This window comes from Miscanthus floridulus, chromosome 11 (assembly GCF_019320115.1).
Source record: "Miscanthus floridulus cultivar M001 chromosome 11, ASM1932011v1, whole genome shotgun sequence".
NCBI classification, from domain to species: domain Eukaryota; kingdom Viridiplantae; phylum Streptophyta; class Magnoliopsida; order Poales; family Poaceae; genus Miscanthus; species Miscanthus floridulus.
The window spans coordinates 84,337,071-84,354,256 of NC_089590.1; the positions used below are offsets into that span (position 1 = coordinate 84,337,071).

The 17,186-nt window shown below is 44.5% G+C and overlaps 2 protein-coding genes and 1 pseudogene across 3 annotated transcripts; 2 read left to right on the plus strand and 1 right to left on the minus strand.

Annotated features, from left to right (window-relative positions):
* Positions 1-870: 870 nt before the first annotated feature.
* Positions 871-2,739, minus strand: LOC136493662 (uncharacterized; annotated as a pseudogene).
* Positions 2,740-4,684: 1,945 nt separating this feature from the next.
* Positions 4,685-12,027, plus strand: LOC136491426 (peroxisomal 2,4-dienoyl-CoA reductase [(3E)-enoyl-CoA-producing]-like). Its single transcript, XM_066487709.1, has 5 exons — positions 4,685-5,300; positions 5,753-5,912; positions 10,874-11,043; positions 11,136-11,358; positions 11,612-12,027. Exons 1-5 carry the CDS (start codon positions 5,115-5,117, stop codon positions 11,764-11,766), a joined length of 894 nt encoding a protein of 297 aa, XP_066343806.1. The 5' UTR covers positions 4,685-5,114; the 3' UTR covers positions 11,767-12,027.
* Positions 12,028-14,051: 2,024 nt separating this feature from the next.
* Positions 14,052-17,186, plus strand: LOC136491427 (MADS-box transcription factor 31-like). 2 transcript variants are annotated; one of them, XM_066487711.1, is made up of 7 exons: positions 14,052-14,251; positions 15,482-15,551; positions 15,638-15,799; positions 15,977-16,018; positions 16,123-16,167; positions 16,293-16,540; positions 16,665-17,186. In XM_066487711.1, coding segments are annotated over exons 1-7 (756 nt in total). In that variant the 5' UTR covers positions 14,052-14,063; the 3' UTR covers positions 16,666-17,186. The 2 variants fall into 2 exon arrangements, with proteins under 2 accessions (XP_066343808.1, XP_066343807.1); XM_066487710.1 differs by lacking the exon at positions 16,665-17,186 and having other exon boundaries at positions 16,293-16,622.

A 17,186-nucleotide genomic window follows, 5' to 3' on the forward strand; every position in this document is an offset into this window, starting at 1 on the left:
CTGCATGACGACAATCTACTATCCTTTGATGGCCGCTGCTTCTGCTGTGTACGCTGCTCGCTGCACGTTGAGGTAGAGTCCTCTCTGGACAGAAACTCTGAAGTACCAGATCGGCCTGACACGCCAGTGACGCCCAACTTCCTCACCTAGCTCACTAAGGTCACTTTCCATTTCAAAACTTAGTCACATTCAGTTTTCAGTACATCAGACGATTCAGACCCGAAGAAGTAGAGACATGTCTGAATGAATGTCTGAAACTCTGGTTGTTCTGTCTGTCAGCAAGAATATCTTGCGCTAATTAAGCAACTCCGCTCTGCCGTTAAAGTTTTGTGACTTCCAATTCAATCTAATAATGCAGAACAACTGGCTTATGGCTGTCATAAAATGATTCATGCATTATCCATGCTCAAAAGTGTCAAAGCTCAAAGTGTCAAAGTAGGCAACAAAACGATATTAAAAATTAGAGGTGATCCTTGGTGCTTTCTATGGCTTATGACTGTCGATAGTCCTTGGTGCTTCATACTGGTCTGTGTGAAGTAGAATTATGATACTCTCTAGCAGTCTAGAGTTTCATCTTGCCAGCAAAACAACTATTCTTAGTGTGCAGCCCCCATGTTATTATTTTATTCCTGTCAGTGATGCTTAGTTTACCAATCTACGTACACTGTTGTTAGTTCAGTATGATACTGTAGCAGATTGTTTGAGAAGCTCATTTATGATATCCACAAGAGCATAAAAAGTAAGAAAAAAACACATGAATTAACTCTGAGCTGAGAAACTATTGATAACTGAAAACTGAGCTGAGAAACTATTGATGATTGAAAAATAATGGTGGAATGTTGCTTTCTTGCATGTGCAGGCTAAAAGATCAGTGAGAGAATGAGGCCACCTTGGAGTGACATTGCAGATAAGTATTGTCACTCATACATAGGTTCTGAATCAATATTTTGTTCCTCTCTATAAATTAAAAATAATCTCTGAAAATGTGCTAGCATAATCTTTACAAAATCTCTTATAGCAACACACTAAGATACTCAACCGAATTGTGCTAGATGGGCTAGTGTAGTAGCATAGAGACCATTCTCGCATGACAACCGAAGAGGTAACCTCTCTTCTCTTTCTAGGCGTTGCTTATTCATATGTGGGAGTTTGTACCAATTTCCTCCTCCAATTTTCATTACCTCTTTCATGCACAATTGTAGACTTAGGAATACTCGATTCAGAATTGCCTCATCATATTCTTCAAACTCTTCCTCCACATTATGAATTAGATCTTCAATAGTTTCTAGACTTCCACAATCAGTCAAGGACTGTATAGAGTTGAAGAAACCAAGATCCAAAACATTCATGTCTAGGGAGTTTGCTGGCTGTTGCATTAGTCTAATGTCTAGACCAGTAGCTGCCACAGTTTCAAGAAAAGCTGGGTCATTTGGACGAACATGGGTTCTAGCATTGTCTTGTTGAATGAAAATAGTCTTGTCTGTATCTTCTTGTGGCCACTTATCTTTGATGGCTGGGATAACCTTTTCAAGCAAATATTGCCTCATCACCTCCCGGTTGACTATGATAGATTTAGTTTCTAAGGTCCCTCTTTCTCTGTTCTGGCTCCTTGCCGCAGGCACCTCTTTCACAAATGGCCATACTCCGAGCTTTCCAGAAAATGTCAAATTTCCTTCCTCATCATATTTTGGCCTACCTACAGCAGTCAGGAACATGACTTTACCAATGTTGTTCTTGTTCTGAATAGTGCGTTCAGGATCATCTTCTTCAGGCGTCAAGTAGTATTTTTCCCCTTTTTGGTCATAAAATACCATTTCTCATCAATATGCACTATATTCTGCATATCAACAAATCTAGGTTCTGCATGCCCTAGAGTTTCCTGATCCAACATTGAAATGCAGAACTGCAGTCTATCCCTTTTGTTGCTCTCTCTCAAGTGTGGCTTCAATGTACTGGAGTGGCGTCTTATCTCACCCAGCTTGAACTTCGTGTGCAATGTCGAAACACTGACGTCTAAGGATTTGGCTAGTGACTTTAAGGTGGATCTTCTATTTAGTGGAATTGTGGCCATTTGAGAGAGATCAAGTTGAACTTTCTTACGACCCACTTGACATGTTCTTCTGTTAGAAACATCAACCTCTTGTCCTAGTGCAATCTGCTCACATGCACATTTCCAGATCCTTTGGATAACTCGAATATGAGCATGAAAGAAAGTAGCAACCTCCTTTGTTGCATTATTTGGTAGTTTCCCATTTATGCTCTTGGCATGCAAAGATGTGTACACAACGTATCTCTGAGCATCAGTTAACCATCTCCTTAACCTCATTTGTGGTACCACATCTGCAAGTGTAATAATAAGAGAAGAAAATTAGGTTGATTTAGATTAATGGTTTTTTTAATTCATGACATTGAACAACTAAAAGATTATAAATCAACAACATGCCAACATGCTATTCAGAACTCACTTATGGATAAGCCAACATGCTATTTTTGTGAGAGCACAAGAAAATGGACAACATGATGATGTTATTTAGCCACGAGCATATTGGATTTGAATTTGTTGGCTAGATCAAAATTTCTAACTCATCAGTCACATTCCAGCATATTTTTTAACTCATCAAGCCTGCTAACAGAGGAGCGAGGAAGAGGCAGATGTAGAACTTATACCTGCAGCAACAGAGTCACCACCTTCATCTTCAGCTAGAGTGTTGGCATCCTCGTGGGCTGCAGAATCGCCTTCTCCAGGTATGATCCTACTGTCTGAAAATTAGGTTGATTCAGATTAATGTTTTTTTAATTCATGGCATTGAACAACTAAAAGATTTAATCAACAACATGCCAACATGCTATTCAGAACTCACTCATGGATAAGCCAACATGCTATTTTTGTAAGAGCACAAGAAAATGGACAACATGATGATGTTATTTAGCCACGAGCATATTGTATTTGTATTTGTTGGCTAGATCAACATTTCTAACTCATCAGTCACATTCCAGTAATTTTTAACACATCAAGCCTGCCAATAGAGGAGCGAGGAAGAGGCAGATGCAGAACTTATACATGCAGCAACAGAGTCACCACCTTGATCTTGAGCTAGAGTGTTGGCATCCTCGTGGGCTGCAAAATTGCCTTCTCTAGGTATGATTCCACCGTCTGAGTCTTCTGGAGGTGTACAATTAAGGTCTAGCAAAACAGTTTCTGCCATCTGAGATGAATTGCAGATCGAACCACTCAATTTCACACCTGTTGATGTAGATGATGCAACATTTGATGAGTTGGCTTGGATGCAGAGAACTAGAGGGAGGTCATCTGGACGGGGGTGATCAGGCTTGGGGAGCTCACCTGGTGATCACGTAGCTCTAATTCTGCTACAAATCCAGTGAGGCTGGGTGGCCAGCTAGGCTCACCGACGAGTGGGCAGACGTGAAGAAGTGGATCTCGCGCTGGCACAATGGCTTCCTGGCACTGGCGGGAAGATACTCTGAGAGAGATTTGAAATCGGAGGTTGCGTTTCTGAGAGAGATCGGAGGTTTCGTTTCAGAGAGAGAGAGAGATTTGAAATTGTTGGTGTGCGTATGTGTAATTGCTTCGTGTACTTTATTTGAAATTGTCTTCATGTGCTAGCTGTCACCAGCAAGTTGCCTACATTAACTTTATTGGTAGAGGGGCAGAAGTGACTATCTACACCTTGCCTTAATCTCTGCTAAAACCTCCAGAACGACTTACAAATTGGGATGGAGGGAGTACAATACAAGAGTTCAGAAGCATGTGTTTGGAGTGTAGAGAATGGAATATTGCTTAGGTTGGTTTCAACAAGGTTGCTCCTCTAGAGATTGACGAGATGGGATTTTTATTTGTCTGTCCGAATGATTATATTAGAGGAATTAGTAGGATAGAGATATATTTCTATCCAAGTGGACTCCAGTACATACATCTCACTGTATGTTCTGTCATTGTTCTCTCGTATTGGAGTAATAGAGGTGGCTCTCCACAAGGTTGAAATACCCAAGAACATGGTGATTTCAGTTGAGAAATCTGAAGTGAATAGGACTCTTTTGAAGTGCTGCTGGGATTATACGCAGACACAGGCATGCTAATTGAGACCAATGATTTGCACACACAAACATCTGAGAGGATCTGAGCAACCGTCACCACCGAGGTGGCTTGGAGGCTGAACATACTGCACTATTCTACCATTATATTAGGATTTTGGACTCTGTGTTGAGAATGATTTGAAGGCTGACTGGCGTAATTCTCATATCACTCTAATTTACTTTTGATTCAATCTCCTTTGCTGTCAATCTGGCTATGTCAGTCTATGTAAATGGCTTTATGTAACCGTCTTCCAAATCGCATTAGAGATAGTTTGATATGCAATCCCAACCAGAAGGTGTTTGTAACCAACACATTCCACATGATGTGTTGTGGACAAACTGCAACTTCCACTGTTCTCGCTTGTTCAGGTTGTTGGTGAGGAATGTTGCATAGCGAGCAGATATCATGTCAATGCATGTTGAGTTCAGGAGAATTTTTGCGGGATTGTGCAGCAAAACGCGTAACAACTGGAGTCCTCGCCAGGTGTGGATGGAAATCTCCATGACAAACCACACACACACACAAAAAAAACTAATGCTGGCAGTGACAGGGCATAAAAGAAGTAAAGAACTGTCTGATGAGGACCGAAGGAGAGCAGAACCAATCGGCCCGGGTGAAGACCAACCGAGCAGGAGGGCGAAAGTGACGCGGTTTCCTTCTCTGACTGACTGATCTTAGCGATCTTCTCCCTCGAATTTTCCTCCGTGCTTAGCGCCTATCCTGTGCCGTGCCGGCTTGGAAAACACGAAGGAGAAGATCAACGCCGCCGCGGTGTGGTTGTGTGGACTCCACAGTGGAGTATTATAAACAAGATGCGCAGAGCCCGGCGCCGGCAGCTATAGCAGCCAACGCGAAACTTCAGCTTCCGCCGTCCTCCTCCCAATCCCAAACAAACCATCACCCAATAACATCCAGCCAACTGTCAAGTACTCGTTCGGTGCTTCCCCATCTGCGCCCCCGAGGCCTCCGGAACCGCAAGGCCGTCGCCAGCGCGCGCGAGATTTGAGCTGAGGAAGCTATGGAGTCCCCGTTCCGGGCGGACGTGGTCAAGGGCAAGGCGGCGCTGGTCACAGGCGGGGGATCCGGCATCTGTTTTGAGGTCGCCGCCCAGCTCGCGCGCCACGGAGCGCAGGTCGCCATCATGGGCCGCCGCCGGGAGGTCCTCGACAAGGCCGTCGCCGCGCTCCGCTCCCAGGGCCTCCAGGTGCGTTCCCCCATCGACTCCCTACGCCGCGGCTTGGGCTCCTGGCTTGCTTTTGCCGGCCTTCCATTTATGCTTTCTGTTCGTTATTTAGTTGGGGGAAAAAACGATCTTTTGCTCTCTGCTTATACTGCCTTAACTAACGTTACTAGCAGTTATGAAGTTGATTTGCTAGCCGTGCATGTTGCTTGTCGTGTGGTAAGGAATGTTGGTCGGATTGCTATTCTCTAGAATTAGTTAATTGATGAATACAGTGCATCAAAATCAAACAGCTTAGATGTTTTCAGAACTGAATGTGCCTGTGCCAAACCTGTGAAATAAAACCCGTATCTGTATGCTAGCTCCCTGCAGTGAACTTAGTGTGCTTAACTTGAATCATAGTTCTTTTTTCTTTGGGATAAAGATATAAAACAAGCGTTACCCTTTAATGATCCAAAGATCGGTGTGACCCGCAGGCTGTTGGTTTCGATGGAGATGTTCGCAAGCAGGAGGACGCGGCCAGAGTGCTCGCTGCGACAGTTGTGCATTTTGGCAAGCTTGACATTCTTGTCAACGGTGCAGCTGGAAACTTCCTTGCTTCCCCGGAGGATTTGACGCCCAAGGGATTCCGGACTGGTACTTCATCAAATTGTGTTCTTGTTTGTATTCAGATTCAGTGGAGCTCTTTGTTACAATTGTTCCCAATTGTCAGCGATACGCCAAGTGTTTGGTTCGAGACTTTGGCATTTCACCCATCATCAAAAACTGGTTTCGCACTTTTACCATCCCGCAAAGTGGTTTCGCTCGTTTACCATTATGAAACTGGTGTAACCCGCTGAAATACATTTTGGGTAGTTTTTAATTCGTGGAAAAAAGAAGAAGACACATCCTTCCGCTTCTACCCCTGCCCTGCTTTCTCCTTATACGTCACCGTTCCCTGTTCGTGGTCAAAACGGATTGACGCACCAGGTGACACCGTGCGGTACCTCCTCGGCGATGGCATCTTCGGCGCCGACGACAAGGTGTGGAGGAGGCGGCGCAAGGCGGCCAGCCTCGAGTTCCACTTGGCCGAGTTCCGCGCGCTCACGGCCAGCTCGCTCGTCGAGCTCGTGCACCATCGGCTGCTCCTGTGCTGGCCGACGTGGATGCGTGACGAAGACGGACCCGCTCCCCCTCTGTGCTCCGTGGCAGTCGCGCTCGGCTCGCCTTCCGGCGGGGGAAGCCGCATAGCCATCGCGGTGACGGGCAGGCTACCTCTCGGTGAGGCGCACGACTGCGGTGGCGGGCAAGGCAATGCGGCTGCGCTAGCTGCGAGTGACGCGGCTGCGGCAGCTTGCGCGCCGGCAGTGTGCAGCACCACCGCGACGGCGCTACGTGCCCTTTGCAGACACGATGTGCGTGCAGGTTCGGAGCTGAGGCAACGGCCGGGGTTGGGAGGCCCTGTTAGGGTGCGGCAATCGGCGTACGATCGATGAGTGGCCGGAGAGAGAGCTGGAGAAGATGAACAGTACGCTGTAATGAAGATGAGAGGCCAGAGAGGGAGCTGGGCCGTTGCAGCTCGGCGGCGCGCGCCCACGCCTGCTCCAGCTTCGCCAGCGCCTCCGCATCCTCGTGGTACTCTGGTGAGGACATCTCCGCGTGCGCCATGGCCGCAGCTCGTGGTCTGCAGTGCAGGGGCGGCGCGCCTCAGCCTCACGCCACTCGCGCCTCCCGCTTCGTGTGGAGGTGGAGTAGCTCTGTAGCTGGGGAAGTGTGTGTGGCGACTGGCGAGCTGCTGCAGCCTCGGTTGTCCATAGATAGAAGTTGGACCGGTGGAGGTTGAGGGAGGAAGAAGGTACCGACAGCCGGACCCCACTAGCAGTGGCTGGGCCGATGGATTGCTGTTGTTGCCGTTGAGGCTGGGCAGATGGAGAAAGACGGAGGCGGGGGTAGAAGTGGAAGTACGTGTTTTCTTTTTTTCCACGGATTAAAACTACCCAAAATGTATTTCAGCGGTTTACACCAGTTTCATAATAGCAAACGAGCGAAACCACTTTGCGGGATGGTAAAAGTGCGAAACCAGTTTTTTATGATGGGTGAAATGCCAAAGTCTCGTTTGGTTTGGGCAATTGTGCTTGCCTGCTCGATTAGTAACTCCGTGCCTATGCTAGATCAAAAACTTGTTTGTTTTAATTGGCTTATTAGCCAAGCGAGTAACAACAATAACATAGCCTTTCAGCCCCAAGTAAGTTAGGTGAGCCCCAAGTTATGATTCAGACACTTCAATAGCTGCTTTCTAAGCACTCCTATTTAAACATAGATCTCTAGGTATATCCCAAACTTTCGAATATCTTTTTATTGCATCCCCCATGTCAATTTTGATCTTCCTCTACCTCTCATATTATTAGCTTGGCTTAGGACTCCACAATACACTGGTGCCTTTGGAGGTCTTCTTTGGACATGGTCAAACCACCTCAACCGATGTTGAACAAGTTTTTCTTTAATTGGTGCTAACTCTAAGTGATCACGTATATCATCGTTTCGAACTTAGTCCATTCTTGTGTGGCCACAAATCCATCGCAACGTACGCATATCTGCAACACTTAGTTGTTGAACATGTTGAATCTTTGTAGACCAATATTATGCTCCATACAACATAGCCGGTCTAATCGTCGTTCTATAAAACTTGCCTTTTAGCTTTTGTGGTACTCTCTTGTTACAGAGAATGCCAGAAGCTTGTCGTTACTTGATCTACCCTCCTTTGATTCTATGGCTAGTGTCCGCATCAATATCTCCGTCCCTCTGTAGCATTGATCCCAGATACCGAAAGGTATTCTTCTTAGGCACTACTTGACCTTCCAAACTCACATCTCCCTCCTCCTATGTAGCTCCGCCAAAGTCGCATCTCATGTATTCGGTTTTAGTTCTGCTCAATCTAAAACCTTGAGACTCAGAGGTCTGTCGTCATAACTCTAGTTTCCTATTTACTCCCGCTTGACTTTTGTCTACTAACACTACATCATCAGCGAACAACATATAACAAGGGATATTCCCTTGTATGTTCCTGATAACCTCATCCATTACCAAGGCAAAGAGATACGGACTTAAGGCTGATCCTTAATGAAGTCCAATTTTAATCAGGAAGTTATCTGTGTTACCATCGTTTGTTCGAACACTAGTCATAATATTGTTGTACATGTCCTTGATAAGGGTCACGTACTTTGATGGGACTTTATGTTTGTCCAAAGCCCACCACATAATATTTTTTGGTATCTTGTTATAAGCCTTCAACAAGTCAATGAAAACCATATGGAAGTCCTTCTTCTGCTCTCTAAACCGCTCCATAACTTGTCTTATTAAGAAGATTGCTTCTGTGGTTGACCTTCCAGGCATGAAACCAAATTGGTTTGTTGATATCTGCGTCGTTCCTCGCAGGCGCTGCTCGATGACTCTCTCCTATAACTTTGTAGTGTGGCTCATCAACTTAATTCTCCGATAATTAGTACAACTTTAGATATCTCCCTTGTTTTTGTAGATTGGTACCAATATGCATATTCTCCACTCCTCAGGCATCTTATTCAATCGAAAGATATTGTTGAACATCTTGGTTAGCCATACTATAGCTATATCCCGAGACATCTCCACACCTTGATTGGGATACCATCAGGGCCCATCGCTTTGTCCCCTTTCATCCTTTTCAAGGCTTCTTCGACCTCCGAATCTTGAATCCTCCGCACAAAACGTCTGTTAGTGTCATCAAATGTCGTTCTCACCATTGAACAATTTATCAAAATACTCTTGCCATCTATGTCTGATCTCATCCTCCTTCATCAAGAGCTAGTCCCTCTCATCCTTTATGCATTTGACTTGGTTGAAGTCCCTTGTCTTCCTATCGCGAGTCCTAGCCATCCTATAAATGTCCTTCTCTCCTTCCTTCGTACTCAAACGTTGATAAAAGTCCTCATAGGCCCACCCCTTTGCCTCACTCACCGCTCGTTTTGCAGTCTTCTTTGCTACCTTGTACTTCTCTATGTTGTCTGCACACCTATCATGATACAAACGCTTAAAACACTCCTTTTCCTTAATAGCCTTTTGCACATCTTCATTCCACCACCAAGTGTCTTTCGAGTCGCATCCGCTCTCTTTGGTCACTCCAAGCACCTCTGAAGCAATCTTCCGAACGCATGTTGCCATCTTCTCCTACATGCTGTTTGCATCGCCTTCATCCTTCCAAGGGCACTCTTCAATGATCTTTTCCTTAAAAACCTTTGATGCATCTCCTTCTAATTTCCACCACTTCGTTCTAGCATCCTAGCTTGTTTGTTTCCACGAGCTTGCACCAGAAAGCGGAAGTCAGCCACCACCAGCTTGTGTTGAGCGATCACGCATTCTCCATGTATCACCTTACAGTCCACGCATGTTTATTTATCCCTCCTTGTAAGGACAAAGTCGATTTAACTAGAGTACTAGCCGCTACTAAAGGTCACTAAATAGGACTGTTTCTTACGAAAAAAGTGTTAGCTATCATCAGATCAAAAGATATGGCGAAGTCTAAGACTTCGTCTCCCTCCTGGTTCCTACAACCATATCCGAAACCCCCATGAACCGCCTCGAAACCTGCACTTGATGTACCTACATGGCCATTAAGATCACCTCCTATAAAGAGCTTCTTGATACTAGGGACAACTCTAACCAAGCGATCTAAGTCTTCCCAGAAAAGCCGCTTAGCACTCTCATCATGGCCTACTTGGGGGCATACGCACTAATTACGTTTAAGACCATATCACTAATGATAAGTTTAACTAAGATGATCCTATTCCCTTGCCTTCTCACCTCCACCACACCATCCTTGAGGCTCTTATCAATCAAAACTCCCACTCCATTTTTATTTAAAGTTATCCCTGTGTACCAGAGCTTGAAGCTGGTATTGTCCACCTCCTTCGCCTTCTGCCCCTTCCATTTAGTCTCTTGGACGCATAAGATATTTACACGTCTCCTAACCGTTGTGTCCACTGACTCTCTTAACTTACCCGTAAGGGACCCTACATTCCAGCTAACTAAACGGATCCTAGTTGGCTCGACTAGCTTCCTTACCCTTCGCACCCGCCGAAGTAGGTGTGAAGACCCTTGCTCATTTTGTACCACACCCGGGCGCCGATGTGGCGCGCCACTAAGGATGCGACGACCCGATCCTTGCTCACTTGACACCGTGTCCAGATCGCGACACGGCGCGTCACGGGGGTGACGACCCGGCCCTTGCTCATTTAACACCATACCCGGGTTCCGACATGGCGCGTCGCTAAGAGGGTTACGCCCCAACGGGATTCTTTTGGGTTTCATCTCCATAAAAGTGGTTGAGTTTTTACATTGGCTCGCCGCATTTAACACAACCCTCCTCCTTTACCAGGGCTTGGGACCTGCTATGCTGGGACACCCAAGCTAGTAACTGACGTTAAATTTAAAAAACACCCTTGTCTAAAGCTTCGAATGAGACTGAATATCTGAAAAGCAGGAACGATCTGAGTACTAGAAGAAAAGCACCTAGACCTAACAAAATTAAGTGAATACCCTTCGCTTTTTCAGAGAGGTTTTTGTATTGACCAAATTTCTCTCTGCAGTTCTTGAGATCGACACTTTGGGTACATACACAATGTGCTATGAAGCCCTCAAGTATCTGAAAAAGGGTGGGCCAGGAAAAGGTCCGTCCACTGGTGGCCTAATCATTAACATAAGTGCAACACTGCATTACACTGCGACTTGGTACCAAATTCATGTCTCTGCTGCTAAGGTACCTGGTTCTCTTCTCTGAACCACTCCATAATAAGAGAAAATAACTGGAATAAGCAGGATTTTTTTTTTCTGATGGATTGGTTTGTGTAGGCTGGGGTTGATAGCATCACAAGATCACTGGCTCTGGAGTGGGGAACAGATTATGACATTAGAGTCAACGGGATTGCACCCGGACCAATTCAAGACACCCCGGGACTGAGGAAGCTTGCACCTGAAGAAATGAGCAAGGGCCGTCGAGAAATGATGCCATTATTCAAATTTGGGGAGAAGCGGGACATAGCCATGGCTGCACTCTACCTTGCTTCTGATGCAGGTTGGTTCTGCTGTTCTACATGTTTCCTAACCAGATTATGATAAGTCTCAGCATGTCAACAAGAACTGTGCACAACTTACCCAAAGCCTGAAGGTCGTATCAAATATCTTGTCTACAGAGCTAATAGAATTAGGTAGCTATGTATTGTGGTTTTTGTTGTTTTAGGTGTAATCTGAAGGAATCAATAGAGCCGTGAAACACATAGAATTCAGCTGAAACAGACATTTGACATATTTTGTAATCTTGTTTGCAGGCAAATATGTAAATGGGACTACACTGGTGGTTGATGGAGGTCTTTGGTTAAGTCACCCTCGCCATATTCCCAAAGAGGACGTGAGGGAGCTCTCAAAGGTTGTCGAGAAGAAGGCTAGGACCTCTGGTGTTGGTGTGCCGACCAGCAAATTGTGATTGCATCAGTATCAATCAATATGTTATTACAAAACTTTATTGTCTATGTGGCTCTTGTAATCTAACTAGCGAGTTTGTTTAGTTGAGTAAGTTCAAATATTTACAGTACCTTTTCACTTCTAAGCTCCATTGGGAATGTTTTGATTGACAAGTGGTGCCAACCAAGATGTTTGTCGCCAAATGTTCACATATGTCACAAAATACAGCATTATTGTCCCTCATCTCTGCATATTGTCAGTGAGGCGTTGAATAATATAACATTATAACTCAGTCTTGTTTAGGATAAATATATGTGCCAAACATTGCAAAATGGCACTTCAGTTGTAGCTACTGCAAAATCAGGAAAGTGAGAGGATTTATATGTGTAACAAAACATGTAACAACTATATACCATATACCCAGTGTGAACACAATGAAGATCAGCCAAACAAAGTTGTGTGACTCTCCTCCTGTACCTCAACTGCCGCATGAGAAGGAGAGAATCATTTCTTTGCCTTATAAGTCACTATGATGGTGCCGTGAACTCCTTTGGAGGTATCCAGTTTAAGAAAAAGCTCTTCTACCATCTTGTTCTGCTGGTCTTTGATCATGACTCATGGATGATGATCTGAAGTTCTGAACTCTGACTGTACCAGTTCACAAGCTTCTTTCTGAAAAAATCTCCCCTAGGAACTGTCTTGTAAGGCTGGGCAAATCAAAGTTTCTGAACTAATTATGATTATTACATGAATTAATGCTTTCATCTTTGAACTTAGAATGCAGTATCTATGAAACGACTGATGATATGTGGTGAATATAAGCAAACCTATCCCATATTCCCATCTCAGAAGTAGTATGCGTCTCTATGAATTAGGATATTGAAATTTGCCATGATAACCGAAAACTGTAACCCAAGAACTTCACTTTGGTGCCAACAACAAAATCATAGCAGGATATATGTGAGATGTCATGTATTTGACTATGCCTGACATTAAGTAGGTGTGTAGTGTGGACCCGAAGCTACCTATGGAAACTGGAAAGCATTATTGGCCCTACTTATTCCATGTCTTGGTCAATTCTAGCCTTGCCATCTTATAGATGCAGCCTAGATGCAAAGCTCATCATCTGCTATGGGCAGTTACCAGTCCACAGCATGGTTCTTTGTGCCTTTCAGCATTGCCATTTTCAGTCATCTGGTGCCATCTCTGATACACACACATGCTGCACAACATGCGTTGCAAGTAGTTGATTCACAAGCACATACTGTTGTTGGATGTGATAGTTTGCCTGATAGAGATCTGTAGCGTACATGCTCGGCTCAAAGCCTGCTCCGTACATACTAATTGATAAATGAACAGACAATAGAAAGTTAAGTACTATAAACATCCCATTTACTTAATTTCTGCATTTATAGTTTGATATTTTCCTTATCTGTGATATCTAGTGGGACAGCAGGACAGGTGATGATGTGAACAATGTCTTTCAGAAAAATAAACTCGAGATAAGGAACTCTGCAGACCATGTATAAAGGCGACCAGCCCCCCTTTGCTTCCCTCTATCTTCAAAGAAGCAGATACAGGTGATACCACTCCTCCATGAACTCTCTCTCTCTCTCTCATATTCTCATCCTGCAACTTAGCACAAGAATATTTTGGGCAAATGCTGTTTGTCTGATTTTATTTTATTTATAGACCTGCTCATGCTTTAATCCATTTGATCTTCATGAATGTTTGATTTTTCTGAAATATAAGCACTGCACACTTCTAGCATTTGTACCTGTATAGATAAGTTTCCGTTGTATTGCTTTATCTCTCATGACTTTGATGATTTGAAGCCATTTGCTATCATCTCTCATGACTTTGATGATTTGAAGCCATTTACTATCATCTCTTGGGCATGCATATGAAATCTTTTCATCTTCTTGTGCTTATGAAATCTTTTCATCTTCTCAAGCTTTTTAAATCCATTGATCTTCATGAAAGTTTGATTCTTCTGGACCAACCGTTCCTTTTGTTGAAGTTCAAAAATTAGGGAATTAAATATAAGCACTGCACTGCACAGTAATACATCTTTTGTGCCTGCATGGATAGCTTTCCAAGTTTCTATCCTATCCTGCATCTGAAAGACTGAAACTGTTTGTTACTATCTCTCATGATCTTGGTGATTCGAGACCATTTACTTTTATCTCCTCTCGCACATATGAAATCTTTATTTGCTTCTTGTCATGATTGTACTTTGGTATCCTGAAGCATGACTGTTATGATTCAGCATATGTTCTGGTAGGTTGAATAGGAAAGAAGAAGCACCAAGCTGTACCAATGGGTCGTGGAAAAGTAGAGCTGAAGAAGATTGAGAATCCAACAAACCGCCAAGTTACCTTCTTCAAGAGGCGGATGGGGTTGTTCAAGAAGGCAAACGAGCTAGCCATTCTTTGTGATGCGCAAATCGGAGTCATAATATTCTCTGGAAGTGGCAGGATGTATGAGTACTCCAGCCCTCCATGGAGGTGCGTGAAACGTTCTTTCCCATTTCATACCATCCATCCTTCTGTTCATTTTCATCTTTGAGGGGAAGTAGAAATTTTAGATATGGCGTAGTTATCGCTATGGTATTTGTGTTGTCATATAACAAAGATCATGTGGTTGAAGTTTCCTACTATCCTTAGGCTTGTTTAGCAGTCCTGCAATTTTACAAATTATTCTTTTTTTACTATCTCCAGTTGAACAAATTATGTATACATTGTTTTCAATTTTTTGTGGGACATGTCCTGCAATATACAAGATTCAGCTTATTTTTTAGTATGGTTTTGGTAAAACACCACAGTACCATGAGCAGTTTAAAACTGATTTGTTCCTACCACTTGTAATCGTTTAACTTAGCATACAGCATGTGACCTTTTAACTTAATATACACTGGTCTGCGAAGACAATGCGACATCGATCAGCTAAGTGGTATAAGACTGGTACCATGCTATGTCATTTAGTTTCAACGATGACATCCTTCCATAGTGAGAGACCGTCTGGAGTTCTATATCTCCAGTTAAACATTCTTAAATCATACATTTGCTGTTTCTTTTTTTTTTGCAGAGTAGCAAACAGGTTTGACAGATACCTGAAAGCCTCTAGCATTCCGTTTTCATTTTTATGGGCAAGTAGTAGTTTCAAATGTGGTGTCGTTACGAGTATGTTGTCTTTGTTCACAAAAAAAAGAGTATGTTGTCTTGACATATTTTTTCAAGACACCTTGTGGTAGGAATTTCTGGAGTTTGTTAGTAACATACAAGATTCAGCTCATTCTGCTATAAGGTTTTTAACTTTAGTAATGACATCAAAGTTTCATGAGAGCTTCAGAACTGATTTGTAATTATTCTTAACAACTACAATCTTATGACTTGGCATACATCATGGGACGTTTTAACTTAACATATAGTCATATACAGTTTGAAGTCTTCAATAAAAAAGAAGAGATGATGATCAGGTGTGTGGTATAAGCAGCCTGTTCGGGAGGCCGTATCGTATCGTGGATTATTTACTGCTGGCTGGTTTGGTGTGAGAGAAAAACACTATTCCTGGCTGGAAATTTACGATCGTTTACGAGCAAGCGAACAGGCTGAAGACTGGTAGCATATTGCCAACGGTTGATAGTTTCAATAATAATTCTTTTTGACTGAGTGCCCATCAGGGGTTTTACAACGTTTTTATATCATACTATATATTATTGCTTATTCTGGTTGCAGAATAGCAAACATCTTTGACAGATACCTGAAAGCCCCTAGCACCCGTTTTGAGGAGATGGACATCCAGCAGGTACGCCGATTCTCTTGAACCAAGACACTACGATGTCTGTGTTTCCACTGATGTAACCTAATACTCTCCCCTCCTTTTCCGTGAAGAAAATCGTCCAGGAGATGACTAGGATGAAGGATGAGAGGAACAGGCTGAGGATGATCATGGCACAGTACATGGGGGAGGACCTGGCCTCATTCTCCGTGCAAGATCTGAGCAACCTTGAACAGCAGATCGAGTTCTCGCTCTACAAAGTTCGCCTCAGGAAGGTAAATATGCACTAACTAGCACGCCGACCTTTTCTAAAAAAAAAAAACTAGCACGCCGACAGATTGATTGATGGAGTAGCCTTGTAGGTTCTTAGCGTTCTTTATCCTACAAAAAAAAAACACTCTTGGGAGACGCCTCCGTGCTAACACTGAACACCCTTGTTTTGTTTCTGGCAGCAAGAGCTACTTGACCAGCAGCTGCTCGAGATCAGCCAAAGGGTGCTCTGCATTCCTCCCTCTCTTGGTAGCCTCTAAACATCTCTGTTTCAAAAGAATCGAGTTGTGACAGACAGAGTTCTCTCTTTCGTCCTGAATTTCCACAGGAGATGCACATGCCAGGAGAGCAGAGCGGCTACCTATGCCTCATGGTAAGAAGACTGAAGACGGCTGGCCCTTCTCCTGACCTCCTCAAGTGACCCCCCTGTTTGTTCCAAAAATTTTCCGCACCTGAATGGGCCTGCTTGTGTGGCTTTGACCTGTGTTGAAAAAACAGAACCCGGCTATTGCTAGGGGGCAGCAGCAGCAGGCTCAGGCCGGCGAGATGCTGGGAAACCCGAGGCCGTTCCCGTGGTGGGACGTGGGGGCCAGTGGCAGTGGCAGCCAGAGTCAGCAGCTGCTGCCCGGCCGGGACGCGGCGGAGTCGTCGATGACGGCGCTGCAGCTGTCGCCGCAGCTGCACGAGTACAGGCTCCAGCCGCGGCAGCCCAACCTCCAGGACGCCAACGTCCATGGCTGGCTCTAGTAAGCTCTGCTGTCTGCTCTGCCTGTGCTTTGCTGTTGGGACAGAGGAGTTCTGCATGCATGCATTTGATTGACCGTACGTTCTCAACTCTGACGGACGGGATGGTGTTGATGATGCCTGCAGATTTTGCTGGGGTCGTGGTCCTGAACGAGAGGACGCTGAATGTGCAGCTCCTCCGCTTGTGACCTGTTCTAGTCCTTGCAGTCTTCCATCGCTTCACCCAACGTGCTCTGCTGAAAATAAACTTACTGGAGTTCGCTTAAAAATTTGTGCTGGGTTGTCATCGCGTTGCTCGTGTTGTGTTGGGTGCCGTGAACGAGTAGCAGAAGCAGTAGCAAAGTAGCAAGTAGCGAGGACCGCACCTAGTGCGGTTGGCAACGACGCCAGGTGCGCGTCCACGCCCGCCTGCGTTGAGTCTCAGCTCATGCAGGTGCTCACCGGGACTTTGTTCCCATTTTTCAACAGTCTCCGTTTGATTTGGTGCCTCTCACGTGTGATGCTACAATGGAATTGTGACGTACCCGTCATCTATGAAATCAGGGGATTTCGGTGATCTCAACAAGGACGCGGTCTTTAGATCTGGGTGTAGTTGTAGGTTTGTTTGTACACGGGTGGTATGAGTTGTGTGCATGTGTTGTGTAAGCG